Below are 26,851 nucleotides of genomic sequence, written 5' to 3' on the forward strand. Positions count from 1 at the left end.
GCGAGGTAACTAGCGCCATTGGTGATCCTAGCGGCCAATATTGAAAGGTAACGGTTATCGTCATTCATCAGATTCATTCGGTAATTTTGAGTCGCTTTGTGTGGTTTTTGTCGTGCAAAGTCGGTATTTTTACTATGTGTTAACGGTATTAATTGAAAATTTGTGAAAGTGAAGATTATAATCATGTTTCGGACCAAAAAGGATGTGGATAAACATGTTTCTGACATCTTCAGTAAGCAGAAAAATGAATATGAGGTAAGCCTTGGCCTTTTTTTTCTAAGCTACAAACGGCTACAAAGGGAAGGGGGAACCCGGGAAAGCCGCTGGCGACGGCGAATGACGTCGGATTGGATTAATTTTTGCCGGCATACCGAGGCTTAAGGAAGGGAATCTTAACGGTACGGGAAACGTCATGGTTTCGGTCTCAACCGTCTCATGGAAAAACGTGGAAATTTGAATTCTTGAAATAGAATTTTTTGGTGGGGGTCTTTTGGGGATAAGGTTCACTGTGGGAGCTGGGGAGGCCTGTTCTAAATTGGTGCACTGAATCCATGTTATATAACTAAAGCTATTTTAAAAAATCGGCATGGGAACATAACAAAGAAAAATTTGTGAAGCTATTTCCTAAATTTCTTTCTTATTTCTTTCCAATTGGTACAACCAATAACCCCTTAATGTTAGCCAGCTTTCTTATAAACGAGCGTCTTGGTCAATGTACGTTATAGCAGGTCACCCTAAGTGGTTATGGTTAGATGCCCTTGACATGAATGAGTTTCTTTGTTAAAGGGGCTGTCCGACCCCCTCTCCTTTTTTACCCACCCGCTATGTTAAGCTCTATGAGGAAGATCGTCGTTTGTCCCACTGTCCGAACAGCCCCTTTAACTCAAATGTCGTTTCATTGTGAAAGTTCTATGTCTCGTTGACCTCTCCATGCGAGGTTAGGCGAATCCGTCCCATCTACATTAAATGTTTTGACCTTACAGAGAAGCCTTAAAGGCTACAATATCGCTAGGTTATATTTTGAAGTCAAGTCCTATGAAATGGCACAAAGGTAGTTTAGAAATTATGATACAATGTTAAGATTATGTCCCACTTTGGTAATAATAATTAACTTGACGCGATAAAATCTAGACATCTGGCTAGTTTCTTAAGCCTAAAGGATGAACACTCCGCGGGTCACAAACTTATGGGCCAAATCTCTGAAGCTACTGGGAATTCAGAGAGAGCTCTTCAATGTTATAAAAGGTTCTTATCTTGACAAGTTGACACACATTCAAGTTGCAAACCATTACAAACGCCTTTTACCCATTCAGATCACTAGATTTAGATCCTAATCAAAAAGATGTTATTTTGAAAGTTTGCGAGCTTTATTGTCAATTGCCAGTTGATCCTGATACTGCTAGGGTACGTTAGTCGTCTTGTAGCAAAAGTTCATAGATGGAAACGAAAAGTGTACTTCATTCACTGTCCCCAGCCTTTGGCTTTAGATGAAAAGCAAACAACCCTCCTCTCGTATGCAAACGACATACCCTTTTATCTCTTAGCTCAATGTCATCCCCCCTACTGCGTGCGTACAGTAACCCCTCTTACAAGAGCGCGTCTAGAGGGAGGGATACAGTTACATCCCCTCTCTAACGATACTAGTCTATATTGAGCCTATTAACGCGCGTTCCCTGTGCTACGGTCGTAAAGGTAATCATACTCAGAGGGGGTCGACACTATTCTAAGAGGTTAAGGGGGAGGAAGCTTCAGCGAAGTATACTTTTAGTTTTTAGCTATAAACTTTTGCCTATAGATTTGGAAATTGAAGAGTATAGAACTAAATATTTTTTATTTACGAATGTTTAGTATTGGGCTGACAGAGCTGAAAAGTTATTTCCACATAACAAAACTGTATTTAAACTAAGAGTAAGATTTATAACATATTTTCTCGTATTGTACCAGCAGTTTAGAAATGTGTTAAAAAAATGTTTCTTAAATTTATAACCTTAAGGAATGTATTGTAAACGCTGAAGGAGAACCAAATCTTAAGGAGTTAGAAAACTTAATTTCGTCAGAACTTAACGCTAGACCTAGAGATGTTATGTTGTATATAAAAATGTTGAAATTGTATATGGATACGGAAAGAATAGATCAGGCTTTCAACTTCTCTCTTAAAGTTGAGGAAAAACAGCTTTTTCCACACAGTGTCGACTGGTATTATTGTCTATCAGATATTTGCGAGGTAATTATTAATTTTTAGGAGAAAATTAGAATTCCAGGGTTCATACAAACCTGGAAAACTCGAGGGAATAAATTGTTAATAAAAAATTAAGGGAAAACACGATGAAGTTTAGAATTTTTAGTAAAAATCAGGGAAAATCACTCTCGTTGTTATTACTCCATATATGGGAAAAACCTGGAAAACTCAGGGAAATATATGACAAAAAAACCTAGAAGACTCGGGGAAATATATGGCAAAAAAACCCCTGGAAAACTCGGGGAAATATATGGCAAAAAACCCCTGGGAAATTTAGGGAAATATATGGCAAAAAACCCCTGGAAAACTCATGGAAACTCGGTTTTCCAAATTTTTATGAACCCTGAATTTAAATACTTCAATATACTCAAAATAATTTAAAATCCAAGGCCTATCAAGAAGAACTTGGACCGCAACTTAAAATCGAATTTTGTATTCACTATGCGTTAGTTCTAAATCATTTGGTCACCTTACTATTAGCCGAACCTCATTTTTTACCCCCTGATTCAAACGAAACTCCGAGTAAACACGGACGTAGCGTGGCCGATGCCGCTTCTGTTTTACAAACGTAGGCTTCTTTAAAAAATTAAAACAATTCAATCAGATCTTGATTAGATACCCCGTAATTAAACCAACCAATCATTCATTAACTCTTAATTAGGTTTGATCAATTTCTACTAAAATTAAGTCAACTTCCATTGAGCAAAGAAGGTCCTTTTAAATACGTGTTTCATCACGCGAAGGGTCAACTATACTTACATTTAGCTTGCTTACTTTTAAAACGAGCTAAAAAGGATCAAGGAAATTGGAAAGAAGCTTGCCGTTACAGCGCGGCTCTTCTTTTAGTCGCCTATACTTTGAAATCGGATAATTTGTATCAAGAAGTTTGGTTTAATAAGATTGAAAACAAAAAACCTTATCAATTGGTTCACCAACACGGTATTTTGAGATTGAGTTACGCCGGACATATTCTCAATTCTTTATGCAAAGACGAGAAGAATAAGTTTCTTCAAAGAATGAAAAATGAGACTTGCATACCGCAAGTTCGAGACAAAATCTTTCAAAGAGCTTTTAGCCTTTTGGGTAAACAGGCTGTTTCGAATCAATCGTACTTTCTACACGATTCCGCTTTTGTCGAAAGTACCCTCGAGTTTCCATCAGCGGGATCTCTTCAAGAATATGACAAAGGTAATTTATAGTTGACATTTGGAAAAGATAGAGATATATTTGTGCTCTATTTTCTCTTCAGTTGCGCATAAAGTTTACCCCGATTCGTTACACCATCTTGTATGGTTGATTTTGCATCGAAAATCTGAAAATAAAAATAAAAATCCACCAAAATTTCAGGTGAATTTATTTTTCAGGATAATTCAGGGAGCCCACCGGTCCTATAATTCCTATAAATTCCTATATTTTTGAACCTGTCCTATATTATCCTATAATTTCATGAAAGTTCCTATAATATCCTATATTTTTGACTTTGTCGAAGTTTTCGTATAGTTTAACATCAAATTTATCAAAATTTAGCTTTTTTTATCGAGATCACATTTGAATAGACACCGAAATTGTGGATTTTTTATATATTATATTATGTTATATTTTAATTAAGTTCTTCTGAGTTTTCAAAGTAAAATCCAATTTGTTATTTTTTTTTTTTTTTGGGATTTTTCTACATAGTTTAAGCCCAAAATTGTATTATATTAGAGCATTTTTAGTCCTGTATTTTCCTATAAAAACACATTTTTTCTCCTATAAAATCCTATAATTCCGGAAAAAAATTCCTATTTTTCCTATAAGGAATTTAAATTTAAGAGTGGGCTCCCTGGGATATGTTAAATATTTATTTATTTATTTCGGTTAGAGTTGAAATATATAGGCCTAAATTGTGTTGAATATTTTATCTAAAGGTTTTTGAGAAGTTGCAATATAGTAGCGATGTATTAAACAATGGTTCGCCGGAATCATTGTGTCAGTTAGATACCGAAGCATTTTTAATTGCCGCTGTTTTTACTACTGAAAATGCGATGGAAAAAAGGCGTAATATGATGCAACGTTCGGATGATTCTGTATTGTTTTTTCCACCGCATATTGGGGATCCATTATGTACCGAAGAACAGACACTTTGGTGGAGAACGGCCTATTCTTTGTACAGCAATACGTCAAAGTATGTTTGTTTCAGGGATTTCAATGTAATAGATAGATTTGTGTTCGAACTGATTTGTAATTCAAATGACATGAGAAAAAAAAAATTATGTTGATATTGGGGAAAAGTTTATTTGTGAAAATTTGGGAGTTTTTTTTGTACGTGTTTGAAATGTATGTCAAAATTGTCCGTCTCTTTTTTTCGTTTAGTTTTCAAAAGAAATTTTTATTTGTATTGATTTGGAATTCAGTTGACAAGGGAAAGAAATTTGTTCTAAAAATTATGTTGATTTTGGGGAAAAGTTGTGGAAATTTGGGTTTTTACTTTTTGAGCATGTGAAATGCCAAAAAGGTTTCATTATATGTCAAATTGAAACTTTCAAATCATGACGATATACGAATCCAGCCAATTGTATATCAGGGTTCGTACGCAACCTGGATAAGTCCTGGATTTGGAAAATGAGGGACTAAGTCGGGGTTTTAAGGCTTATTTTTTCTAAAAAGTCGGGATTTCGTTTCGAGCAATGATAAATATGGGTCAGGTGTGTAGGTTAAGTGGACTCTGGTAAACACCTCAAAATTGTCAGGAATATTAGGCAAAATTTGGTCAGGGATAATCTGGAAAATCAGGGATTTTCGTCCGAACCCTGTTATATGAAGTCGTAACTCGAATTTGTTTCGTTTTAAACAAATATTTTCGTATGAATTTCAGGGAAAAGATGAGTGAATTAAGATTGATTCTACGAAGAGGGTTAGAAGTAATTAGAGGTGTTGGAAATCACGGTTTAGACGTTTCTTTAGTTATTGAGTTAGCTAGACACTTCGCTGATCAGGCGCTGATAATTCGGAAGAGATTAGGGGAAGATGATCAGTTGGAGGAAGTCGTTGCTTTAGAGGAAAGAGCCGTTCATTATTGGACTATCGCTCTGTCACTTTTGAATAAAGTTGTCACGAATCGTAGATTGCAACAACCGAAAGAAAGATTATTCGGTATTGGTGGTAAAGAACCATCTTCGCAAGAAATATCGGAGCTTAGAGAAGAGGGAAGGTTTTACATCGCTTGCCATAATATGAATATCGGTTGCTTAGAAGCCGCGGCTGAGGAATTTTCCAAATTAAGCCTTCCTTACGCGGCTTACAATGAAGCCAAAGTTCTAAAGAAACTAGCGGCTCAATGTGATGATAAGCAAAAGAAAACCGCTCTTCTTACTAAAGCGAAAGAAGCGTTGTACTCAACCATGGATAGAATAGCTGGTGATAGGAAGCATCCTTTGAATTTAACACTCCAAGAAGAGATTGAAGCCTTGGAGATGGAGTTAACCGAAACTCAACGCCCAATTTCTTTGGACTATGATGATGACCGAACTGAAGAGGATGAACCGAGCGTTATAAATGGTAGCCCTCAACGAAGACTCAATGTCTCAAATGGCTCTTACGAAATATATAGTACACCCAGAAATTCGCCCTCTAAAAACGCGAATAATACCAGCTTAACAGAGACGCCTTCAGCAAGACACGTCCGTCCCAGCCCTGAACGGTTGGATTGCCAGATTAGGGCATTGGCTTTCACGCAAGAGAATCTGATCAAAACCTTGGTGGAATTGAGAAGCGGCTCAGTCGAGCAACAAAACGCGATGTTAGAATCTAATAAGGCCATACTGAGTGAGCTGAAAGACATGAAAAAGGATGTCGAAGGTTTGAAGAAGCAATTTGAGGATTTTCAGAAGGCGAAGTGTCAACACTGCAGTCGATCAAGAGGTCCTCATTTAAAATCCACGACTGAAGAGGAATTGGATGAAGAAGAGGAAGATAATGGTTACGAGGATAATTTATACGACTATTCCCACGTTGAAGTGGACAATGGGTATAGTTACAACGCGTATGGACATGGAGTACTTCATGGACCCCAAAGAGGCGCCTCTAATATGGGTTACAACTATCAAGGACCTCCTCAGCCTCCAATGATGCTTCATTATCCTCATCACCAGTATCCTCCTGGTGCCCCAATGGGTCAACCTCCCATGGGACCTATGGATATCTCTCAAAGACCCAGAAATTATTACCCTCACTTCCCACCACCAGCTCCTGGCTTACCGTTTAGTGAAGGACAACAATTACCACAGTTTAACTTCAGGATGCCTCCACCTAATCAAGGTGTTATACCTCCAGCGACTCATCCGATTGCTCCACCACAAACTAGACCTTTCCCTAGTCAGGATGCGCAAACGTCGGTTACTCAGACCCAACAAGCTACCGCTTCTCCTAACCAATCCAATAAAGAACCAATTTCGGCACCAACTTCTGAGCCGTCTTCTACTTGGAATCAAAACGCCGCTAATAACGCGCCTCATGCCTTCCAAATTCCACTGCCACCTTCAGTTGGATCATCTGGAGCGTCTAATCAACCTCCAGCGATATTATCAACCCCTAATTTTGTTGCTAGTCCGTTTGGATCTTCGCAATTGGCAAGTCAATCATCGCATAGCAGTCCGTTGAAGACTGCTTTAACTACCACGCCAAATACGAGTCTATTTGGAAGCACTGGAAATTGGCCCTCACCCTCCGCAGCTGTTTCCAATAAGTCCCCGAAGAAACAGGACAGCAGCTACGAGCACGCGAGCGGAAATGAATCGGAAGAAGAGACTGGCGGTTACTTCAAACCTCTAATACCACTTCCGGCAGAAATTGATGTCAAAACTGGTGAAGAAAACGAGAAAGTTTTGTTCGAGGAAAGAGCCAAGTTGTTCCGTTACACTGAAAAAGAATGGAAAGAGAGAGGGGTTGGTGTCATTAAGCTTTTATTGAATGAAGCTCTCGATAGAGTTAGGTTGGTCATGAGAAGGGACCAAGTTCTAAAGATTTGCGCCAACCATTATATCAAATCCGATATGGAGTTAAAACCCATGAAGGATAACGATAAAGCTTGGATATGGATTGCGGAAGATTTCGCTGATGAGGAAGTTAAAGCGGAACAATTCTGCATTCGCTTCAAAACTGCCGAAATTGCCAAAAGTTTCAAAACTGCTTTTGATGATGCCAAAAAACGGGATGGATCCGCTAGTAAAGATGACGTAAAGGATGAAATCAAGGAAGCCACTCCTCCTCCTCTTAAGACTGTTATTGACAAATCCGTCGCCAAAGAATCTAATAAGAAATCCGAGGAAGCTCCTCAAAGTGGTTTTGGAAGCAAATTTAAACCACCAGCTGGGTCCTGGTCTTGCGATTCTTGTTACTTAGTTAACTCTGAAGATAAGCAAGCTTGTATTGCTTGTGAAAAACCTAAACCTGGCGCTACACCCAAGCCCAGTTCCAGCTTCAAATTTGGAGCGACAAATCCAGTTTTGTCATCCACACCTGTAGCTAAAGATGGTTTTGGTGATAAATTCAAACCCGCATCTGGATCATGGACTTGCGAGGCTTGTTACCTAACAAATGCCGCTGACAAAATGGCATGCTTGGCTTGCGAACAACCTAAACCCGGGGCGACTAAAGTTGAAGTTGCTTCAAACCCAACCGCGTTGAAATTTGGATTTAAACCAGCTTCTGCGCAACCCACGACTCCTAATGCTTTTGGAGGTGTTGACTTATCGAGTTCTTCATCATCGGGTTTCATTAAATCATCTGATCACATTGTGAAACCGAAACCTATGGAGTTTAAATTTGGTATCCCCGCTTCTTTGCCAAGTTCTACTCCAGCCAATGATGTATCGTCGACTACCGGTTTGGATTTGATATCCGCAACTAAGCCCACTAGTCAGACTAACAAAACTGTACTTGGCGGCTTTACATTCACAGCCCCTCCTAAAATAATCCCCGATGCTACCAAGAAAGAAAATAAACCCGATGTTTCTAAGGAAACAACCAAGCCTAGTGAACCAAAGAAAGAAAGTCCTTTTGCTGGCTTCCAATTTACTCCTCCGAAACTAACTACTGAACCGACAACAAACATCTTTGGAGGATCTGGGCCATTTTCTGGTAGTTCTTCGTTTAAACCACCAACCACTCAACCGTCTCACACTTTTGGAGGTGTGGCTGCATTTGGAAGTACCCTGAGTTCAAATCCACTTACGAGTCAAGCGTCTCACGTATTTGGTACCACAACTACTTTTGGAACTGGTTTTCCATCAACTCCACCGACTCTAACTTTTGGAAACTTATCAACAACCCAGTCCCCTAAAGTTGGAACTGATTCGGCTTTTAAGAGTGTCGTTACTAGCAAAACCAGCGCTTTTACTCCGACTTCGGAAAGTCCAAATACTTCTAAAGAAGTTCCGGAAGAGTTTGAACCTTCGGTTGATTTTGCGCCAGTCGTTCCTTTACCCGAATTGGTTGAAGTTAAAACTGGCGAAGAAGACGAAGAAGTGTTGTTTAACGAGAGGGCAAAACTCTTTAGGTTCGACCCAGTTACCAAAGAATGGAAAGAGAGAGGGATTGGTAATGCCAAGATATTGAAAAATAAAGACACTGGCAAGTTTAGAGTTCTGATGAGACGGGAACAAGTTTTGAAACTTTGCGCTAATCATTATATATTACCCGAAATGGCCTTAACTGTCATGAACAACAGCAACAAGGCTTGGACTTGGTTCGCTCAAGATTTTTCCGAGGGCGAAGTTAAAACGGAAAATTTAGCCATTAGGTTTAAAACTGTAGATTTGGCATTAAACTTCAAAAAAGTGTTTGATAAATGCTGCAAAGAATCTAAAGACGAAGTGCAGTCAGTCAAAGATATACCCTCTTCCACTACCACCGATACCGCGCTTAAACCCTTGTCCGAGGCTTTCAAACCCAAAGTAGGATCCTGGGAATGTAAAGAATGTTATGTTAGAAACGAAGCTAAAGACGCAACTTGCTTATCTTGCGGTACTTCCAAAGATTCTTCCTCAACAACCTTAGCTCCTTCTCAGACAACATCGACGTTTACTTTCACGCTGCCGCAAAAGTTTAAAGTCTTTGAGTGTAGCGCTTGCTATAAAGATAATACGAAAGACTCGCCTAACTGTGAATTTTGCGGTTGTCCTAAACCTCAAAAACCAACTGAAAAAACTGAGCAAGACTCTTCCAACAACCCTACAGCTTTTAAATTTGGCATCCCTAGTACGAACGCCCCAAATAATCCAGTGTTTGGTCAGAAGGAATACACTTTTGGAAATATCAAGTCAACTACTTCGAGCAATTTTGCATTTGGAAGTAATGCTGGAAACACCGAAACGCAGGATTCCTCGGTGAAGAGTATATTTGGCACCACACCTTCTGGACCTTTCAGTAACGCTATGAAATTGTCTGGCAATGCCTCTCAGTCTTCCATCGAATTTAGATTCGGCAGTCCTCAAAAATTCGAGTTCAACTTCACTGGACCGAGAGCCAGATCTCCTAGTAAAGGTCCTAAATCACCCGGAACACCAAACGATTCCATAAACTATGGAACCGAAGATGAAGGAGAAGTTTCGTCCGACGCCGATAACATATTCTTTCAACCCGTCATACCTCTTCCGCCAAAGGTTGACGTGAAAACTGGAGAAGAAGACGAATTAGCCGTTTATAGTCAGAGAGCTAAGCTTTATAGGTTCGATGGTGGAGAATGGAAAGAAAGAGGAACCGGAGACATAAAGGTCCTTTGGAATGAAAAAGATAATAAAGCTAGATTATTAATGAGACGGGAACAAGTGTTGAAGACTTGCTTGAATCATTGCTTGTCCAAGGATGTTAAACTGCAAAGGAAAAATGAAAAAACTTGGATGTGGGCTGCCTCTGACTTCTCCGAGGGTGAAGCCAAACTTGAAAAATTCGCCATTAGGTTTAAAAGCCCAGAAGTAGCGGATCAGTTCGAGAAAATCGTTGAGGAATATAAAAACAAGGTCATCTCGCCAACTAAACCCGCTTCTACTGAAATTGAAACTACTGAGAAACCAACTACATCAGCGGTTAAACGTTTGGACTTTTCGGATCTTGCTCAAAAGTTAAATGAAAAAGAAGCCACGTCTACCACATCAGTAATACAGCCCAATGCCAATTCGGAGACTAAACCTTCATCAGCTAGTACATTTTCGTTCAAGATGAACACTTCGAGCACTCCTAAAGCCACAGGAGCATTTGGTCTCGCCAGCCGGTTTGGTGTTGAGTCTCCTCAATCTGGAAGCTTCACTTTTGGTGGCTCCCCTAAAGTTACCGACAGTAAATTTGTTATTTCCGATATTTCTGTCGTGGAGGAAAAGAAAGCTACAGCCGAACAGAAGGAGATGGCTGAAAAACTGCAATTGCCATCCAATTTCTACTTGTACGAAAAGAAGGAACCTTGTAAAGGCTGCCGAGGATGTCTTGAATGTGATAAAGAAGTTGAGGTGGTTTTTGAAAGGGTACCTACAGAGGAACAGCTAAGCAAAGCTGCTCTGCTTCAATTACCACCTTCGTTCTTCTTTTACGATGAGAAACCACCTTGTCCCGGTTGCCGAGGATGTTCTGATGGCGAAGAAACTAAGACTGCGGAAAAACCAGTAATCCAGGAATCAACTATTCCTCCTAAAGAACCTGAACCAGCGTCAACGGCACCCGAAACAAATTTATTCAAACTACCCGCAACTACTTTAACTCCGAAAGAAGATAATTCTTCAGCGTCTGAATCTCTTTTCGGATCATTTTCTATGGCTGGAGGGTTCTCATTCGAAGCATTAGCTAGCCAAAAAGCGGACAACTTGACCCCGTTTAAATCAACAACGAAAAACATCTTTGAAGGAGCTGGTACTCCACTCTTTGGCGCCAAAACAATAGCTTCAAGGGCTGTAGGGGCTCACGATGACGAGGTTGCGCCTAGCCCCGAGGTTCATTTTGAACCAGTTGTACCTTTACCGGAGTTAATCGAAGTTAAGACTGGCGAGGAGGAAGAAATGCCAGTATTCAATGAGAGAGCCAAATTATATCGATTTGACAAGGATACTTCGCAATGGAAAGAACGAGGCGTTGGGCAGTTCAAAATATTGAAACATAACTCGAAATGTAAGGCGAAGTTGGGTCTTACTTTTGACAAAAGAATGGTAGGTGCTTAATGGTTTTCACGATCTTTAGGCCAATATCGACTACTTTTGAGACGCGAACAAGTTCACAAAGTAGCTTGCAATCATTACATAACGCCTGAAGTTGAACTGAACAAAATGACAAACAGTGATAATTCTTTGTGTTGGACAGCGATGGACTTTACTGAAGGAACTCTAATATCTGAATTATTTGCAATTAGGTTTAAGGTAATCTATCACCTAATACGAAATCTTTGCCTAGGTAATTGTTTATTTTCGTTTTAACTACTTACTATTCTAGACAAAGGACATACTGGCGCAGTTCAAAATAAAATTTGACGAATGTAGGCAAGACGTTTGCGAGAACGCGGTTAATACTTCTTCAGAGACTGTTTCTGTCGAAGCCGAACCCGAAAATGAATCTGTACTTACCCAAGAAGAGAAAATTGAGGAAAACAGTAAGCCAATCATTGAAGAACCCGAAGAAACGCAAAATACAGTGAACAGCGAAGAGTATCAAGAGGATGAAGATGATCAAGAAATAATGTTCCAGAAACGGGTCACATTGTCTGAACGTCTCAACAACACGAACGAATATAAAGTTAGTAAATCTTCTCTCCATTTAGGCCTACATTTAATAATCATGTTTTTAACGTAGTCAATTGGAATGGGAACTCTACAAATTATGTATGATGATTCGATCTTTGGAGCGAGAATTCAAATGGTCAATGATAATGAGGAAATTCTCTGCAACCATTTCATCGCCTTACAAACTTGTCTAAGAACAAAGGATTGTGAGGCTTTTTGGACTGCCATTGATATGTCAGTGGATCCTCCAAAAAGACGTCAGTTTAAAGCCAGTTTCAGTTCCAAAAATGCTGTTGAAGAGTTTGAAAAGGTGTTTGAAGAGGTAAGCGGTTCTTCCTATAGTATAGAGCATACACCTTATTTATATTTAATTACTAATTAGTTAAGTTTTAAATACGTAATTTTTAGGGTAAAAGTATGGCGGTTGAAGCTGAAATAGTTGAACGTGATGACCCGCCCATAAGAAATTAATTTTTTTTTTTAGCATGTTTTAATTTTAGGAAGATAAATTACCCGATGAATTTAAAAATTAATCCGCATTAATTAATTAAAAGAAAATTAAATTAAACTTAATGGTTTAAAATTAAGAACTGAATAATCTGCCCTACATCTTTACCCATATATATATATATAAGTTCAAACTCTACAAATCTGTTCTAAAGAACTTTTTGATGATATTCTGTAAATAGCCATGGCTAATTATGTAATTTGACGATAAAACCAACTACATTAACACAAATCTTGAATTTTTTCTTCAAAAAAACAAATAATTAAAATATTAAGGTATTAAAACAACTTTGACTTCATCGTATCATTTTCTTTAATTTTTCATTCCAGTAACAATTATTTTAATGGACTTATTAGAAATTAATTTTAAATTTCTTCTTCTACAATAATAATTAATTATTAATTAATTAATAACATTTTTTCTTTAATAAATAACAATGAATTTAATTAAATTTTTTTTCAGGAATTTTAGGATATGATTTGAAAAAATCTGTAGGCCTAGTATTTTTATTATTGTTAATGTTGCACGTTTATTAGTTATTCCAGTTAGAATTAAATTAACAGCGTCTTTGTTAATGTTTTATTTAAGTGTTATGACAGACTAGAATGAACCAGTAATGATGGAATTTAAGTAGCCAAAACAATTTGATCTAAATTCAAACAGAAACTCATTTAAAAGGTAAGTAAAAAATCACATCTATCATGAGCTTCCGCTTAAAGGGAAAGATCCCGTTTCTACAAATTATATCTTAAAAGAACGGCCTTTATCTAAATATAAAGGGGAAAATATATAAATTATCTCTTATTACAAAATAATTATCATTTAATTAGCCTTAGAAACGAGGACTACTGCGAAATTCGCCATTGGTTTAGTGGCGTCTGCTAATGCGTGATCGAGTGGGCCCTTACCTCTCTTAGCCTTTGAGAATTCAACCAATCCCGTCTGGGTAACGGTTCTGACGCCATTAATGCATTAAAGCATTAATGGCGGCCCGGTAGTCTTCGTTTTTAAGACTAATTAAATGCTAATTATTTTGTAATAAGAGATAATTTATTTTCTTTTAATAATTTCACTTCCTTTAATAATTAGTCTAATTTGCATAGTTTCAAAAGTTTTATTTTTAACCGGGGGCTTTCCTCAAAAATTCCGAATTAAAGAATACTACAATAATTGTAATGTCGTCCCTATAGCTTCTAACAATCGGTTTAGGTATTGACAACATTGTTGACAATTTCCCGTGTTCTATACCCGATTCGGTCCAACCAAGGGCGGTTCTAATTAAATGAGTAGCCGCGTTAGCATCAATGGGTTTCTTAGCTAAACTATCCCGTCTTTGAAGTAGAATATTGTTGATAGCACCCAGAGTCATGTTGGGTTGGGGTAATTTCAACAGGTCTAACACTTGTTTGCCGCTCATGTGTTCACCAACGAGTTTGACGACTTTATGGGGCATGAGTTGTTCCCATAGACCATCACTGGCTATTATTAAGAATCGATCTTTAGGGGACAGTTTATGATGAATTACTTCCGGTTTGGCTGTTAAATATGGAGGGGTATAATAATTGGGAAGTAGGGTATTGGGCCCAAATATGGGGACTAGTAATTCTTTTATTAAAGACGCTTTCCATTTGAAGTTAAAGTCGCCAAAAGCTCTTAATGGCGCTAAACAACCTAATAGTCTATCATTTTTAAAAATAACGTTGCTTTCAACTTTGGGATGCTCTGATATGACTCTGTTGATCTCATCAACATTGTCAGTGTTGTGTTCTTTGCTAAGTGGGACTGCGGTCCAAGTATTTTCTTCAGTTAAAACTCCCAAAACTGCTTTGCAATCCCCAGCAGCGGCAATATGTAGATGATGCCCATCTATGTGGCAGACACAGGCACAGCTACCCATGACTGCTAAACGTATGGCTTCCTCTTGCTTCTTTGTTATACCTTCTTGGACTTCTCTGGAGAGATCTTCGTCATATTTTTGAAAAGCCTCGCCTACCGCGTCTTGCATATTGAAACTGTCATTTGAATCTATTTTGTTCAGAAGCTGTTTAGTGAATTTAAGTAAACTATCTTTGTGTTTTAACTTTTGCAAGTCCGATAACCCATTGATTTCATTGAGATATTCAGTGAGATCTAGCTTTGGTTTATTTTCGTTGGCAGTTATAAACTCTTCTAGAATTTCTTTGGGTAATATAGCTACGGCTAAATAATCCAAGAGTCTCTGGCTAGTTACCTCCGAGCATAGATGTCCACCATGACCATCAAATACTCCAAAAAGAATACCCGTTGTTAATAAACATCTAGCAATTGCTAAACGATCTTCAATGGGGTCATTGGATGGAAGCTGGTTTGTCTCAAAGGCACGAATGGAAGAGCTAATAGTGTCAGTTTCCTTCGTGGTTTCATTGGCTCTCAAGACGTCGGTAACCTCTTGAGGGGTTAGTTTTGGAGCACCGTAGGAGTTGGATCTGAGGCTGCATTTTTGTATAAATAATGATTTACGAGTTTTTGGGCTTCTGCAGTTGTGACGCAACACTTGAAGAGAGTTTCTGCTAAGGACGTTCGTAGCAGCACCAATAATTTGCAAGGATCTTGACCATTTATCCATAGTTCTGGTAACTTGTACAAATGTACAGCAGTCCCCAGTTAACCCACCCCACTTTAATTAATAGTTGATGTTTTATTATTTATTAAATTTTTCAGGTTGAAATATTGATTACGTATTACATTATTTATAATTGTTCAGTTAACTTTTATAATCATTAACGAAATAAGTTAGTTCGTCCAAAAGATACGATACCAATAACACCACCATCCACCACCACCTTTTTGACCTACAGTACTCCTCAAACGACGACCCCTGCTTACCCAAATGTATCAATCATAGCTTGCGTGATCGAGTGGGCTGTGGTTCAAAAAACTATTTTTGGGATTTTAATTTCGAAGTTCTACTAAGAAGGCGGGGTCAAACCTACAAAAACTACTACAGTAGGTGAAAACTTTCCGCACCCCCATTGAGAATGTGAATTTGGTTTGGTGTGTGTTTAGATTTTCGTGATACAGTTCTGAATATTACAAAATAACGAAAGGTTCGTCGTTTATTTTAATGATAATAATTATGAAACGAACTTTATGTAATTAGTCTTGATAATTCTGTGTAAATTATAAGGAGAAGTTACGCCATTAGTCTTTCGTTCAGTTTTCCTTGGAAAAGGCTTAGGAATCTGCAGTACAGGGGGAAGTAGTGTTGGAGGCTGTTGGTAAAATGGCGGGAATTTCAAGTTTTTTGAAACTGCAGTCCATTTTGGGCCAAGAAGAAGCGACTTCTTTGAATTCGCAAACGGCTACTAAACTTGAAGAATATCTCAAAAATAAGGATAAAGAGGTTGAAGAATTGAACAACGAAATTAAACAACTGTCAGCCTCTTCAGGTATGTTGTGATCTTCAATTTCAAAACATCAGTGACACTTGGTTGGGTATCCCTAAAAGTCACAAACCTTTGTCACATTAATTAATTTCAGAACAGAGCAGTTTTCAACGTGATAGAGAGCTTGTAAGCAGTCAGACTAAACTTGCTGAAACTATTCAAAATCTTGAAAATGTTAGAGGACAATTAACTGAATTAGACTTGAAGCATCAAGAGGAACGGAAAAGAAATGATGAACTTAGAGAAAGCCATCAAAATGTTCTAGCAGAAATGGTAATTGTTCAATCATCCCTTTGTATTTAATTAATAGGATTTAAACTAATTTTTATTAAATAAAGCAAAACCTGAAAAGTACGGTAAATGGTTTAAACAGTGATAAACTTCAACTCTCTGATCTTTTGGGTAAAAAAGAACTGGAAAACCAGAAGTTAAATGGTACAATATCGCTTGAATATTGATTATTTTAAGTCTCTTATAACAACTTCTTTTGAAATGTATCCTTTAGAGGACATGTTAGCAATTCAGAATGAATTATCCAAAGTTATTTCCTCAAAATACGAGTTTATGGCCAAAGCTGAAGATTTAGAACTGAAAATTGTTAACATTCAACACGAAAACCGCAAACTAGAGTCTGAAAAAGAACTACAACGCCAACAAATATCTTCTCTCAATGATGAATTGGCTCAAAAATCAAGGGACATCCTTCAACTCAGAAAAGAAAAATCTTCCCAAGTTTTGGAGTTACAAGCTGAGTTGGATGAAAAGACCGAAGCTGTAATAAATAATTAACATGAACTTCTAATCTAATTCTTTAGGTTTCCTCTCACGTTTTATTATTATTTTTAGACTCGAGTGGCGCAAGAATTAGTTAACACCTTGAAAAAACAGGTTCACGAGAAGGATAAGAAGATCTATGAATTTGCCGTGAAACTCAAGGAATCCCAAGAAAATTCCTTATCAATGGAGGAAGAATACAATAAGGAGATTCAAGCATTGACCAAATTAAGAGACTTACACAAAGTATTTAATTATTTATTTAACTTAATTAAAATTATTAATTATCAAAGGTTTTTAAAGGGAGGGTGAAGTAGAAAATCAAGTGATTTTTTATCGATTCTTCTGCCAATTTTAAGACCAGTCTGCATAGTGAAACATTCAGGAAATACCAGCTCCGAATGATTTTAAAATTATTTCAAATTAGGTTCAGATTTTAAGGATAATTTTAAAGAAAGTCCTCCGGCCAATCGCGTAACGCCTTGCCTTTTTATTAACAAAATTCTCGTGGCACGCTCCATGTCTCGCGCCATGATTATCACGTGGCGCGCGAATTTTATCAAATCTGGTGATAAATTTCATTCAACGCGGAACGTGCCACGAGAATTTTGTTAATAAAAAGGCAGGGCGTTACGCGATTGGTCGGAGGGGCTTATTTAAAATTATCCCAAAAATCTGAACCTAATTTGAATTTTAAAATCATTCGGAGTTGGTATTTCCTGAATGTTTCACTATGCAGACTGGTCTTAAAATTAGTAGAAGAATCGATAAAAAATTACTTGATTTTCTACTTCACCCTCCCTTTAATCTTTTTATTAATAATTTGATCTAAACAGAAAAATTCGGAAGACAATCAAAATAAAATCAATGAACTTGTTAAAACCATCGAAGACATGCATAAACTTCTTAAAGAAACTGGACAAGCCAATAGTGAATTGGAGAAAAGTTTCGAAGATACTCAACTTGATTGCAGGAACAAGTTAGAGGAAAAGGAAGAAGAAATTGAAAGTTTAAAGAAAGAGTTGAAGAATATTAATGATCTTCTTGCCAAGAGTAAACGTATGTATTCACTTTTTTTTCAGTGGTGTGCGAGTCCCGTTTTTTCGGTTTCTGAGCCGAGTCAGAGTATCGAAACTAATTTCTTATCGAGTCTCAAAAATACTTTCAAGTATCGAGTATTTAGATAGGTCAAATTTTGGTTCTTTCGAGTAATTATCGAGTCTCAAATATTGACTTGTCGAGTAGCAATTTTGTAAATTTCTTGAAAATAACGAACGAAGATGTTCAATTATCTAATATCTAACTAGTTCAAAAAGATTGTTAGTGATCAATTAAACATTGAACAGGTGATTTTCAAAATAAATGATCATGAACTCATCGTCTGCTATAGTTATAAGCCTCGGATTCGAGTATTTGTCGAGTATTTAAGATGTTAAAAAGCTACTCGAATCTGTCTCGAGTATCTCAATGTGTTGTTATCGAGTATCGAGTCGAGTACTCGGCTCGATACTCGAACCGAGTACTCGAACTTAACGAGTACTCGCACACCCCTGCTTTTTTACAGTTAATTTAATAATTGCATTGATCTTATAATTTAATTATTTATTTTCTAATTTAATTTAATTGCCTAAATTAATTTTTATTTTTAGTTTTAGGTTTTACTGAAGAAGGGGTTGAGACTCTATTCCCAAATGCAGCAGCTACTAGCAAAATTCTTAAATCTGGAATGACTTTAACGGAAATTTACTCGGAACTTGTTAAAACCCAATCTGATTTACAAACTGAAAAATATGAAAAACAGAAACTGCATAACCAATTGAAGCAAATATTAGATGTACCTAACATTTATTTTATTTTATTTAATATAATAATTAATAGACTTAAGTTAAAACTAATAATATTTAATTATTTTTTTTTTACATTATTTAAATTTTATCAGGAAATTGAAGAAAAAACTCCGTTGTTTAATAAAAAAATGGAGGAATATCAAACTGCATTGGAGACAATTACTGGCCTTAGGAATCAGTTAACAGAGGCCTTAAGTGTATGAAGATTAAATTAATATTGTTGAAAAGAAATTAATAAAGAAATTTGATTTAAACATCTTTTTCAGGATCAAGAACGTCTTCAATCAGAAAGAGATGACGCTGTTCGTAAATGTCAATATTACAAACGTGAGGTTGAAAGAACCAAGAGTTTGGCGTCTGATTTGTCCCTCCAAGTCAGGAATTTACTCCGTGAAATTGAAGAAGCCAATGGAGGTCAAATTATTGACGATAATGAACAAGGAAGTGGAGATTCAACTGCCGGAAGTGTCATTACTCAACATTTGGTTACATTCAAGGATTTAAAAGAAATGCAAGAGAAGAATCAACAGTTATTGGTTGTAGTTAGAGACTTAAGTGAACAATTGGAGGAAAATGACAGGAAAAATTCTGAGTCAAAGTATGTATAAAATAAATTAGTTTATTTTGGTTTTAGAGAACTTTTAACTCTTTTTTTCAAATTTAGTTGTAATGAGTTGCAAGAAAAACTCAATGATTCTTTGAAACAATTGGAAGAACTTAAAGATGAACGCAAACACCAAACCGTTCTCTTGGAAAGTATCATCAGACAGAAAGAACTGTACAAATCTATGGCTTCCCAGCATTCAATGGGACAATCGATGGAAGCTTCATTTTCTTCATCAACCCCTAAGGTTGGAGCCGGTAGATTTTCATCCTTCAATCGTTCTACTGAAGAGAACCAAATAAACCTAAACGAAACTCAAGGAGCTTTGAAACAATTGCAAGAGGAGTTTGATAACTATAAAAAGGAAAAGCAGAGCGATTATTCAACTTTGTCTGATCAGTTAAATAAGTTCAGAGATGAATTATCGGAAGCCAGAATACAAAATGCTAAACTTAACAATGAAGTGCGTTTATATTTTAAAATTTTAATTAATCCTAGCTTAGATAACTTTCTAATTAACAGTTTTAACCTTTTCTAGTTGGATTACATCCGGGAAAAAGCGGAATTAGCTCAATCTAAAGCTGAAAGTTACGAGAAGGAAGTAACCATATTAAGGGAAAACTCTCGTCAATACAGTTCATCTAGTATTCAACATCAACAAACTATAAATACTTTGAGACAGGACTTGATATCGACTCGAGAACAGTTGGCTAAGGCGGAAAACACCGTTCAAAACTTGCAAGCTGAAAGGGAACTCTTAAAAGCCACGGAAATTCGTCTGTTGCAAGAGAAAGAATCAATTATTAGGGAACAACATAGTAACAGTCGAGTTATAAGCAATTTGCAAGCTGTTCAAAATAATTTGCAAAGAATGGAATCGGAAGCCAAACTCGCTATGCAAAAGAGGATTGAGAATTTGGAACAAGAAATTGTAGTTTATAAGAATAAGTTGGAGAGTGAAGCTGAAAAGTATCAAGCCGCTGTTAAATCTTGGGATGAAAAGAACGAGGATATGAGAGCTAAAATGTTGCTGGAAGTTGGAAAAAGCAACAAAACTCACGAGGAACTTGTCGAAGCTTATTCTCAGTTGCATCAAACTAAATTGGAGCTTTCTACTATTCAATCAAAATTCAGTGCCGCGCAAAATAAACTTTCTAGGATGCCAGTTGGAACCGGTATGTTTTGTGTTAATTAGTTAGTTAATAAACTTATTAACTATATTAATATTTTAAATTCTGGTTTTGCTTTGTAGGTGAATCTAGAATCGTTTCTAATGAAGTCAAATCATTGCAAACTCAACTCAGTGAAGCCAAAAGCGAGATAACTGGTATAAATATAATAAATTTTATTTTTCTAAGTTTGAAACTTGTCACTTACGTTTAATGTTAATATTTAAAATCATCTAATGCTAGCATTGAAGCAGAAATTGGAAACTGCTCAAAAGAGTGCTGATAATCATAGGGATAGAGCTTTACAGTTAGAGAGTCATGTTAAGGAAGAATCCTTAGCATCAAGTCAATTAGTACAATCTTTGGAAAAGTCTCTGAAAGAGAAAGAAGAGGGTTAGTTTAGAATTAATTAATTAATTAATTAATTTTAATGAAGCTTAAAAATTAAAATATTAATTATACGGTTGTATATTTTTAATTACTTTAGAAATCGCTAGATTTGAAATCATTCTTAAAGAAACTGAGCAAGAAAATAGCTCCTTAAAGGAGGAAATGGTGAAATTAACTCTTGAAAGAGACCAACTGGTAATTAATAATTAATCCTATGGTTAATTTACTTTTTACTGTTTCAGTTAATGCTTAACTATTATTTTTATTTTTAAACAGATGAAAAATATTGATGCCAGGAAACACGAGCTTGATAAATCCCTATTATTAGTTCAACAAGCCAAGGAGATTCAGCAAGACGCTGAAAGGGACAAACAAGAACAAGCCAGGCTTGTTTCGGAAGCTCAGGAATGCTATCAGAGAGAATTAATGCTTCATTCCGCTGATGTACAAGAACTTACTTCGTTAAGAGATCAAGTTCAAGGAATTAGGAATGAGTTATTGGCTGCTGTTGAAGAAAGAGATAAGCTAGAAGCTTCCGTAATCGCCAACAGAGAATCTTTCGAGGAACGGGAGAAAATTACCAAAAAAGAGGCTGAAATTATGACCCAAAAATTGACAGATCTTCAAGCTCAGAATGAAGCGTTGTATCAACAATTAGAAGTGGTGAGAGATACTGAGCTCTTTGTTTTTTATTTTATTTTATTTTGGTCCCATTCCTTTTTGTTTTTTTTTCTTCTTAAATAATTAATTAACGCTTTAGATGAGTGGTCAGTTAGCTTCTATGAAGTCCAGTGATTGGGCGAAAAATGATGAGAAACCCGCGGACAATAGTCCCGAGCATTTAATGGAAGTTATTAGATACCTCCGTAAAGAGAAAGAGATAGCCCTTACCCAGAATGAAACAACCGCAGCTGAATGCGGAAGATTCAAAATGAAAACGGAGATATTGGAAAGGAGAATCGCTGAAGTTGAAAGAGATCTTAAAGAGGAAAGGGAGCGAGCTAATTTGATAGCCGCCACTGAAACTCAGCACCAGGAACTACTTAAGAAGGTGGAGATGCTGAATCTTCTGCAAGAGAGTAATAGACTCATCAGGGATGAGAAAGAAGCTGCCGTTAGAAAGAATGCGGAATTAGAAGCGAGAGTTAAACAATTGGAGGTCCAATTGGGTCCACTGCAAAAAAATCTACAAGATTCAGTCTCTCAATTGGATGTTGTCAATGCTGAATGCGTGGCATTGAGGCAGGAAGTCAAGAGATGGCAAAATAGAGCTTCACAATTGTTGGAACAATCGCGTAAACATGATCCTGAAGATTTTAAGAAACTACAGTTAGTTACTTTAATTCTTTTTTTTTTTTTTAACTAATTCTTTTTTTTTTTTTTAAGTAATTCTTTTTTTTTTTTTTTAAGTAATTCTTTTTTTTTTTTTTTTAAGTAATTCTTTTTTTTTTTTTAACTAATTCTTTTTTTTTTTAACTATTTTTTTTTAACTAATTCTTTTTTTTTAACTATTTTTTTTTAACTAATTCTTTTTTTTAAGTATTTTTTTTTAACTAATTCTTTTTTTTTCTTAACTAATTCTTTTTTTTTAACTAATTTTTTTTTTGTTTTTTTTTAACTAATACTTTTTTTTTTTTTTTAAACTAATTTTTTTTTTTTGTTTTTTTTTAACAAATTCTTTTTTTTTTTTTTTTTAACATGGGGTTATGGGTTGTTTATAATCGTTTCTTGATACTTTTAGGGAAGAAAATAGCAATTTGAAAACGCAAGTTAATTCCCTAAATGAAGAGAAACAACGACTTAAAACTGAACTTACAAAACAATCAGTTACGTTAGCGGATTTGCAAAAAGAACTTGCAAACTTGCAAGAAGTAATTCAAAAAGAGAAAGAGAATGTTAGTCGTTTGGAAGCTGAATCATCCGAGCATCAAAGAACAACCATTCAAGTTAAAAAAATTGCTCGAAAGTATAAGACGGAGTATACTGATCTAAAAACTCAATATGACGATATGGCAACCAAAATGAATACATCTGACGAGAATACCGCGGCCCAAGCTGCGAAAGAACAGCAGTTGAGGCAAGAGATGCAAAATGAATTGGAGACTAAGACAAAAGAAGCCAATAATAAGGCTGCAAAAGCAATTGAAGAATTAGAGAAGTTGAAAGAGGTAATTAATTAACTTAATTTAAATAGTTAAAAAATTTAATTAACACGCGCTTTTATTTAAAGGAAGTCGCTCGTTTGACCAAAAGTGATGAAAACTCCAAAGGTCAAGAGGAAAGACTTAGAAGATTGATACTTCAAATGAAGAAAAAATTAGCTCAAATCCAAAGTAAGTGACCTTAAACTAAACTTCTTCCAGGAAAATTAATTTTAATGAACTTTACTCGCTTACTTTTTAGCCGAACGTGACAATTTCTGTAAGGAAAAAGGTGACCAGGAAAAGGAATTGGAGGAACTCAAAACAAAGTTATCTGGGCTAGAACAGAGTTCTGGTAAGTGGTAACTCTCTCTGTTCAGAAATGATCAGGCAGCGAATTAATTAATCCCGCTAACTTTTTATAGAAGAAGAAAATTTGAGAGCCAGTACAGTCAAATCACAGTATGAAGCCAAAATCTCTAAGATGGAAAAAGAGATGAAAGCTATGAAAGAAAGCAAGGAGCGTTTGGAAAAACAAGTTGAGGAGCTTACCAGGGTATGAATAGTGTTGGTTGAATCACCCTGTTCCCTTTGTTAATTAATTTTGTTTTAAAACAGCTAAAGCAATCAGCCAGACCATCAACTTCAGCTGGATTGGTTGAAAGAGCTAGTTCAACTATCTCAGAACCACCCTTAATTCGACCATTAACCCCACCCATGGTCTCATCCGTCAGACATCCATCCCATTCCCTTCAAACCTCATCTTCAGCCCGATCTACACCAACTGCCAGTATTCGCCCAATGGCTATTGGTAGCGCGGCGTCTACAAATGTAGTCGCGTCTCACGCCTCTTCTTCCAGAACAGCCACAGTTACTCCAACATCAGCCATCCCGTCATCGGAAGCTGATAATGTCCCCATAACAATGGCTCATGTCCTTCCCCAATCAGTCCCTCAAGCTACTGTTCAACCAACTCCCGCTAATGTTGCTACTGTTACAATTGCACCATCTACCAATGAACAAATAGTTGGCGAAGTCGCTTCTTCCGTCTCGGATAGCGCCGACACTGTCTTCGTTACCGCTGTACCTAGGTTTAGACAGTCTGAATTACCAAGTACCCAACAACAACAACAAGATGATTCCAGAGTTGGACCTTCGGAAGCCGAGGATAGTTGCTCTTCCAGCGTAGTTTCAGTCTCTGTTGTCTCAACTTCGCCCCAAACTCAAGTGGTTACGCCTACAGTTAAGCGACCCAGGGAAGAACAAGAACCACCTCAGAGTTCAGTTATTACCAGAGAAACTGATTCACCAGACACAACAGGCGCCAGTTCATCATCATCATCGCCACAAGTCAAACGTATCAGGATAGTTGGTGATACCACTTTAACCATAGAAAGAGCCAGTGTTGTCACTTCGGGAGCTCATCAAATGGAGTCAACTCCAACTTCAGCTGCGGCTCAGTCTTCAAAAACTACTCAGGAAGAAGTGATGCCTGAAAGACCAGGGGTTATTGTCACACCGGAACCTCAAGCTACTCCAGTTCCTTCTGAGAGTACCACTAATCAAACCACTCAAGAAGCTGCTGCCGCGGTATCGGTAGCTGACCAAGTTTCAACTGAACCACAGTATTCCAACACTCAACAAGTTGCCATTTCTGGTAAGAAAATCGCGTTTGCACTTTGCAGTTCGTCAGTTCGTCACTATTGCAGTTTTAATTTTGGAATTGCCTATTTTTATTTTTATTTAAAGATGATCAAAGTGAAACAAAACCTAAAACATCGGGAGAGTTAAGTGAAGTTGATGAGTCTAAGAAAGTACGTTGTTGTTTTGTTGTTTTTGACGTTGTAGAGATCATTAGATTTAATTATTTTTAACTAATTTCAATTAGAATTATCCTGAGGATGAATATATTGAAGAAGATGATGGGGAAGTTGAGGAAGTTATGGAAGATGAAGGTCCGGAGGGCGATTATGATGATGAAGAAACCATGCAAGATCCTGTATGAAATTAATATTAATACGCAGCTTGTACATTTTTGCATGATTGCTTAAGTTTTGATAATAAAATAAAATGTTATATATTTAAAATAGCAAGAAGTTGATGATGATGATATGATAGGCATAGATGACACGGATGGAAATTCTGACGAAGCTGAAATTGGTCAGCCAATATTAATTAATTAACTTCATTACAAGTTAAATAATAAAAATATACTTACACTTGCGGCGCAATTATGTTTTGCAAAAAACTTATAGGGGATGATATGGACGCGGATGGTCCCTCAAACTCTTGCCATTCCACCACTGTAACTGGTGATAATGTCCCGACATCAACTCAACAGGATATTCCTTCAGCTATGGTAACCGGAAGTACCAGTAGTAGCGCCAGTTCAGCCATAATCACAACCAATGTCGGCGGTACTTCGTCTCTGTCATCTTCGGGCGGTGATAATCAAGATGTAATTGTACCTCATCATCGGCCAGCCATTCTTCCCAGAGTTCCTCAAAGAACTGAAAGGATTCCTTCCACTGGGAGACAACATTTGACACCTTTCTCTATTCCTGTAACAAAACTTTAATACACAATATTATTTTGCAAGTTAATTAATAGGTTTTAAATTTAATTAATTAATAAATCTTTGACCTCAGGGACAGAGTGGAACTTTTGAAGAAGGAGATGATAGCATTGTTCCCAGCACACCTACATTGTAATTAAAATTAAGATAATTACTAAACAGTGCCTACTAAGTACTAACTGACGTGTATTTATTTTAAAACTACTTAAGATTTGTTCAAGGAAGGGCTGATGGCTTTGCTGAAGCTGTAAGTTCGCCTCAAGTACCACAAGGACGATTTTTATTTACCAGCGAATCTGGTAATCAACCTGGTATATGTCAGTTGGCAACCCAAGGAGGTAACAACTTCGTTTTTGTTCGTTAACGATTTCGTTAAGTCAACCTCATTGTTTTTATCAAGCTCTTGGAGTTGATGATACTAGGATGGATTTGTCTCAATTTGATGAGGGAAGTGGTAGAAGCGTACCTACCACACCTTTACAAGTCTCGCCTCCTGGTAAAGACCGTGGATTAAACGTCAACAAGTCATTTCTAATGTTTAACTTTATATTTTTATTTTAGCTGATGCTACAAGCGCGGAATTAGTCGTAGAATCAAGTCCGGCTTCTCAATCTCAGAGTCAGTTAACTGATCAACAAGTCACATCAACTCGTACTATTCCAACCATCATGGTCAACACTCCAAGTGAAGAGTCAACTGAAGAGGCGACGGAAAAGTAAAGTTCTTTGTGTCCTTGCTGAGTTGTTTTAACTTAAGTTACTCTTTAATTACAGGGAAGTTATTGAAGAAACGTCTTTGACTATTGAAGAAATAAAGGATGAAGTATCGGTGTCAGAAACTACACCAGTTGTTGAAGGAATTGTTGAGGAAGGAGGAGAGTCATCCTTAGCGACTCAATCAAATCCTGTTGTGGAACATGATGGCTCTGGTGATGTTTCTGGAGATTCAGCGTCTAATAAAGGTCAACCTCAGAGGAAACCAATAACTTGGGATTCTTCTAAAGGAGCTAGCAGCGGTGGTTCCGGTTCCGGTGGAGCCCCTGCTTCGTCAACTGTTACGCCACCCCCTTCAGTCCCTCCTCCCGCACCTCATTTACCATTTTCTGGTCCTTCACCTAGAGCTAGATCTATTGATACTTCTCAGAGAGGTAGACGTTTGAGAATCAGAGGATCGGGGAATTACGTAACCCCTAGAGGAGGAAGTGGACAACGGGGTAATTGGTCAGGTGGTTATTGGAGGGGACGCGGACGTGGAGGTCCTCCAATGTCGTAAAGAATATGACTAGGTTATGTAATGTGTCAAACATTGGTTCATTTTTCATGTATTTCATTTTTTTTATATGCCTTTCATTTTGTAAGAATTAAACTAGAATAAAATAATAATAATAAAAGGAACTGTTCGCATCTTTTCGGCGGAGGTTTTTTTTCACCCTATTGTAGAGG

General features: G+C 37.0%; 3 protein-coding genes across 7 annotated transcripts; 2 read left to right on the top strand and 1 right to left on the bottom strand.

Moving 5' to 3' along the window:
* Positions 1-38: 38 nt before the first annotated feature.
* Positions 39-12,715, top strand: Nup358 (nucleoporin 358). Of its 2 annotated transcripts, XM_089838136.1 has the most exons (15): positions 39-255; positions 984-1,051; positions 1,132-1,245; positions 1,314-1,404; positions 1,849-1,908; positions 1,994-2,224; positions 2,629-2,807; positions 2,901-3,427; positions 3,489-3,586; positions 4,147-4,403; positions 5,094-11,371; positions 11,441-11,616; positions 11,690-11,989; positions 12,047-12,298; positions 12,385-12,715. In XM_089838136.1, exons 1-15 carry the CDS (start codon positions 184-186, stop codon positions 12,445-12,447), a joined length of 8,766 nt encoding a protein of 2,921 aa, XP_089694262.1. In that variant the 5' UTR covers positions 39-183; the 3' UTR covers positions 12,448-12,715. The 2 variants fall into 2 exon arrangements, with proteins under 2 accessions (XP_089694262.1, XP_089694263.1); XM_089838137.1 differs by lacking the exons at positions 984-1,051; positions 1,132-1,245; positions 1,314-1,404; ... (4 more) ...; positions 3,489-3,586; positions 4,147-4,403 and having other exon boundaries at positions 90-255.
* Positions 12,716-12,778: 63 nt separating this feature from the next.
* Positions 12,779-15,340, bottom strand: Pdp (pyruvate dehydrogenase [acetyl-transferring]-phosphatase 1-like protein, mitochondrial). The gene has a single exon (XM_089838161.1). It carries the CDS (start codon positions 15,087-15,089, stop codon positions 13,605-13,607), a length of 1,485 nt encoding a protein of 494 aa, XP_089694287.1. The 5' UTR covers positions 15,090-15,340; the 3' UTR covers positions 12,779-13,604.
* A 96-nt stretch (positions 15,341-15,436) lies between these two features.
* On the top strand, positions 15,437-26,803 carry LOC149677131 (nucleoprotein TPR-like). 4 transcript variants are annotated; one of them, XM_089838140.1, is made up of 31 exons: positions 15,437-15,570; positions 15,681-15,912; positions 16,004-16,182; positions 16,248-16,344; positions 16,415-16,683; positions 16,756-16,929; positions 17,520-17,742; positions 18,333-18,517; positions 18,623-18,727; positions 18,797-19,128; positions 19,195-19,597; positions 19,673-20,309; positions 20,387-20,461; positions 20,547-20,696; positions 20,791-20,888; positions 20,970-21,356; positions 21,454-22,022; positions 22,435-22,861; positions 22,924-23,026; positions 23,097-23,189; positions 23,260-23,390; positions 23,453-24,491; positions 24,584-24,648; positions 24,723-24,833; positions 24,925-24,994; positions 25,090-25,397; positions 25,483-25,541; positions 25,620-25,747; positions 25,810-25,905; positions 25,971-26,124; positions 26,183-26,803. In XM_089838140.1, exons 2-31 carry the CDS (start codon positions 15,747-15,749, stop codon positions 26,679-26,681), a joined length of 7,332 nt encoding a protein of 2,443 aa, XP_089694266.1. In that variant the 5' UTR covers positions 15,437-15,570; positions 15,681-15,746; the 3' UTR covers positions 26,682-26,803. The 4 variants fall into 4 exon arrangements, with proteins under 4 accessions (XP_089694266.1, XP_089694264.1, XP_089694265.1 ...); XM_089838138.1 differs by having other exon boundaries at positions 15,455-15,570; positions 15,669-15,912; XM_089838139.1 differs by having other exon boundaries at positions 15,475-15,570; positions 15,651-15,912.
* The last annotated feature ends 48 nt before the right edge of the window (positions 26,804-26,851 follow it).

The sequence above is a fragment of the Phalangium opilio genome, unplaced genomic scaffold (assembly GCF_054372755.1).
Source record: "Phalangium opilio isolate 3A_F unplaced genomic scaffold, DU_Popi_V2 ptg000045l_1, whole genome shotgun sequence".
Lineage (NCBI taxonomy): Eukaryota > Metazoa > Arthropoda > Arachnida > Opiliones > Phalangiidae > Phalangium > Phalangium opilio.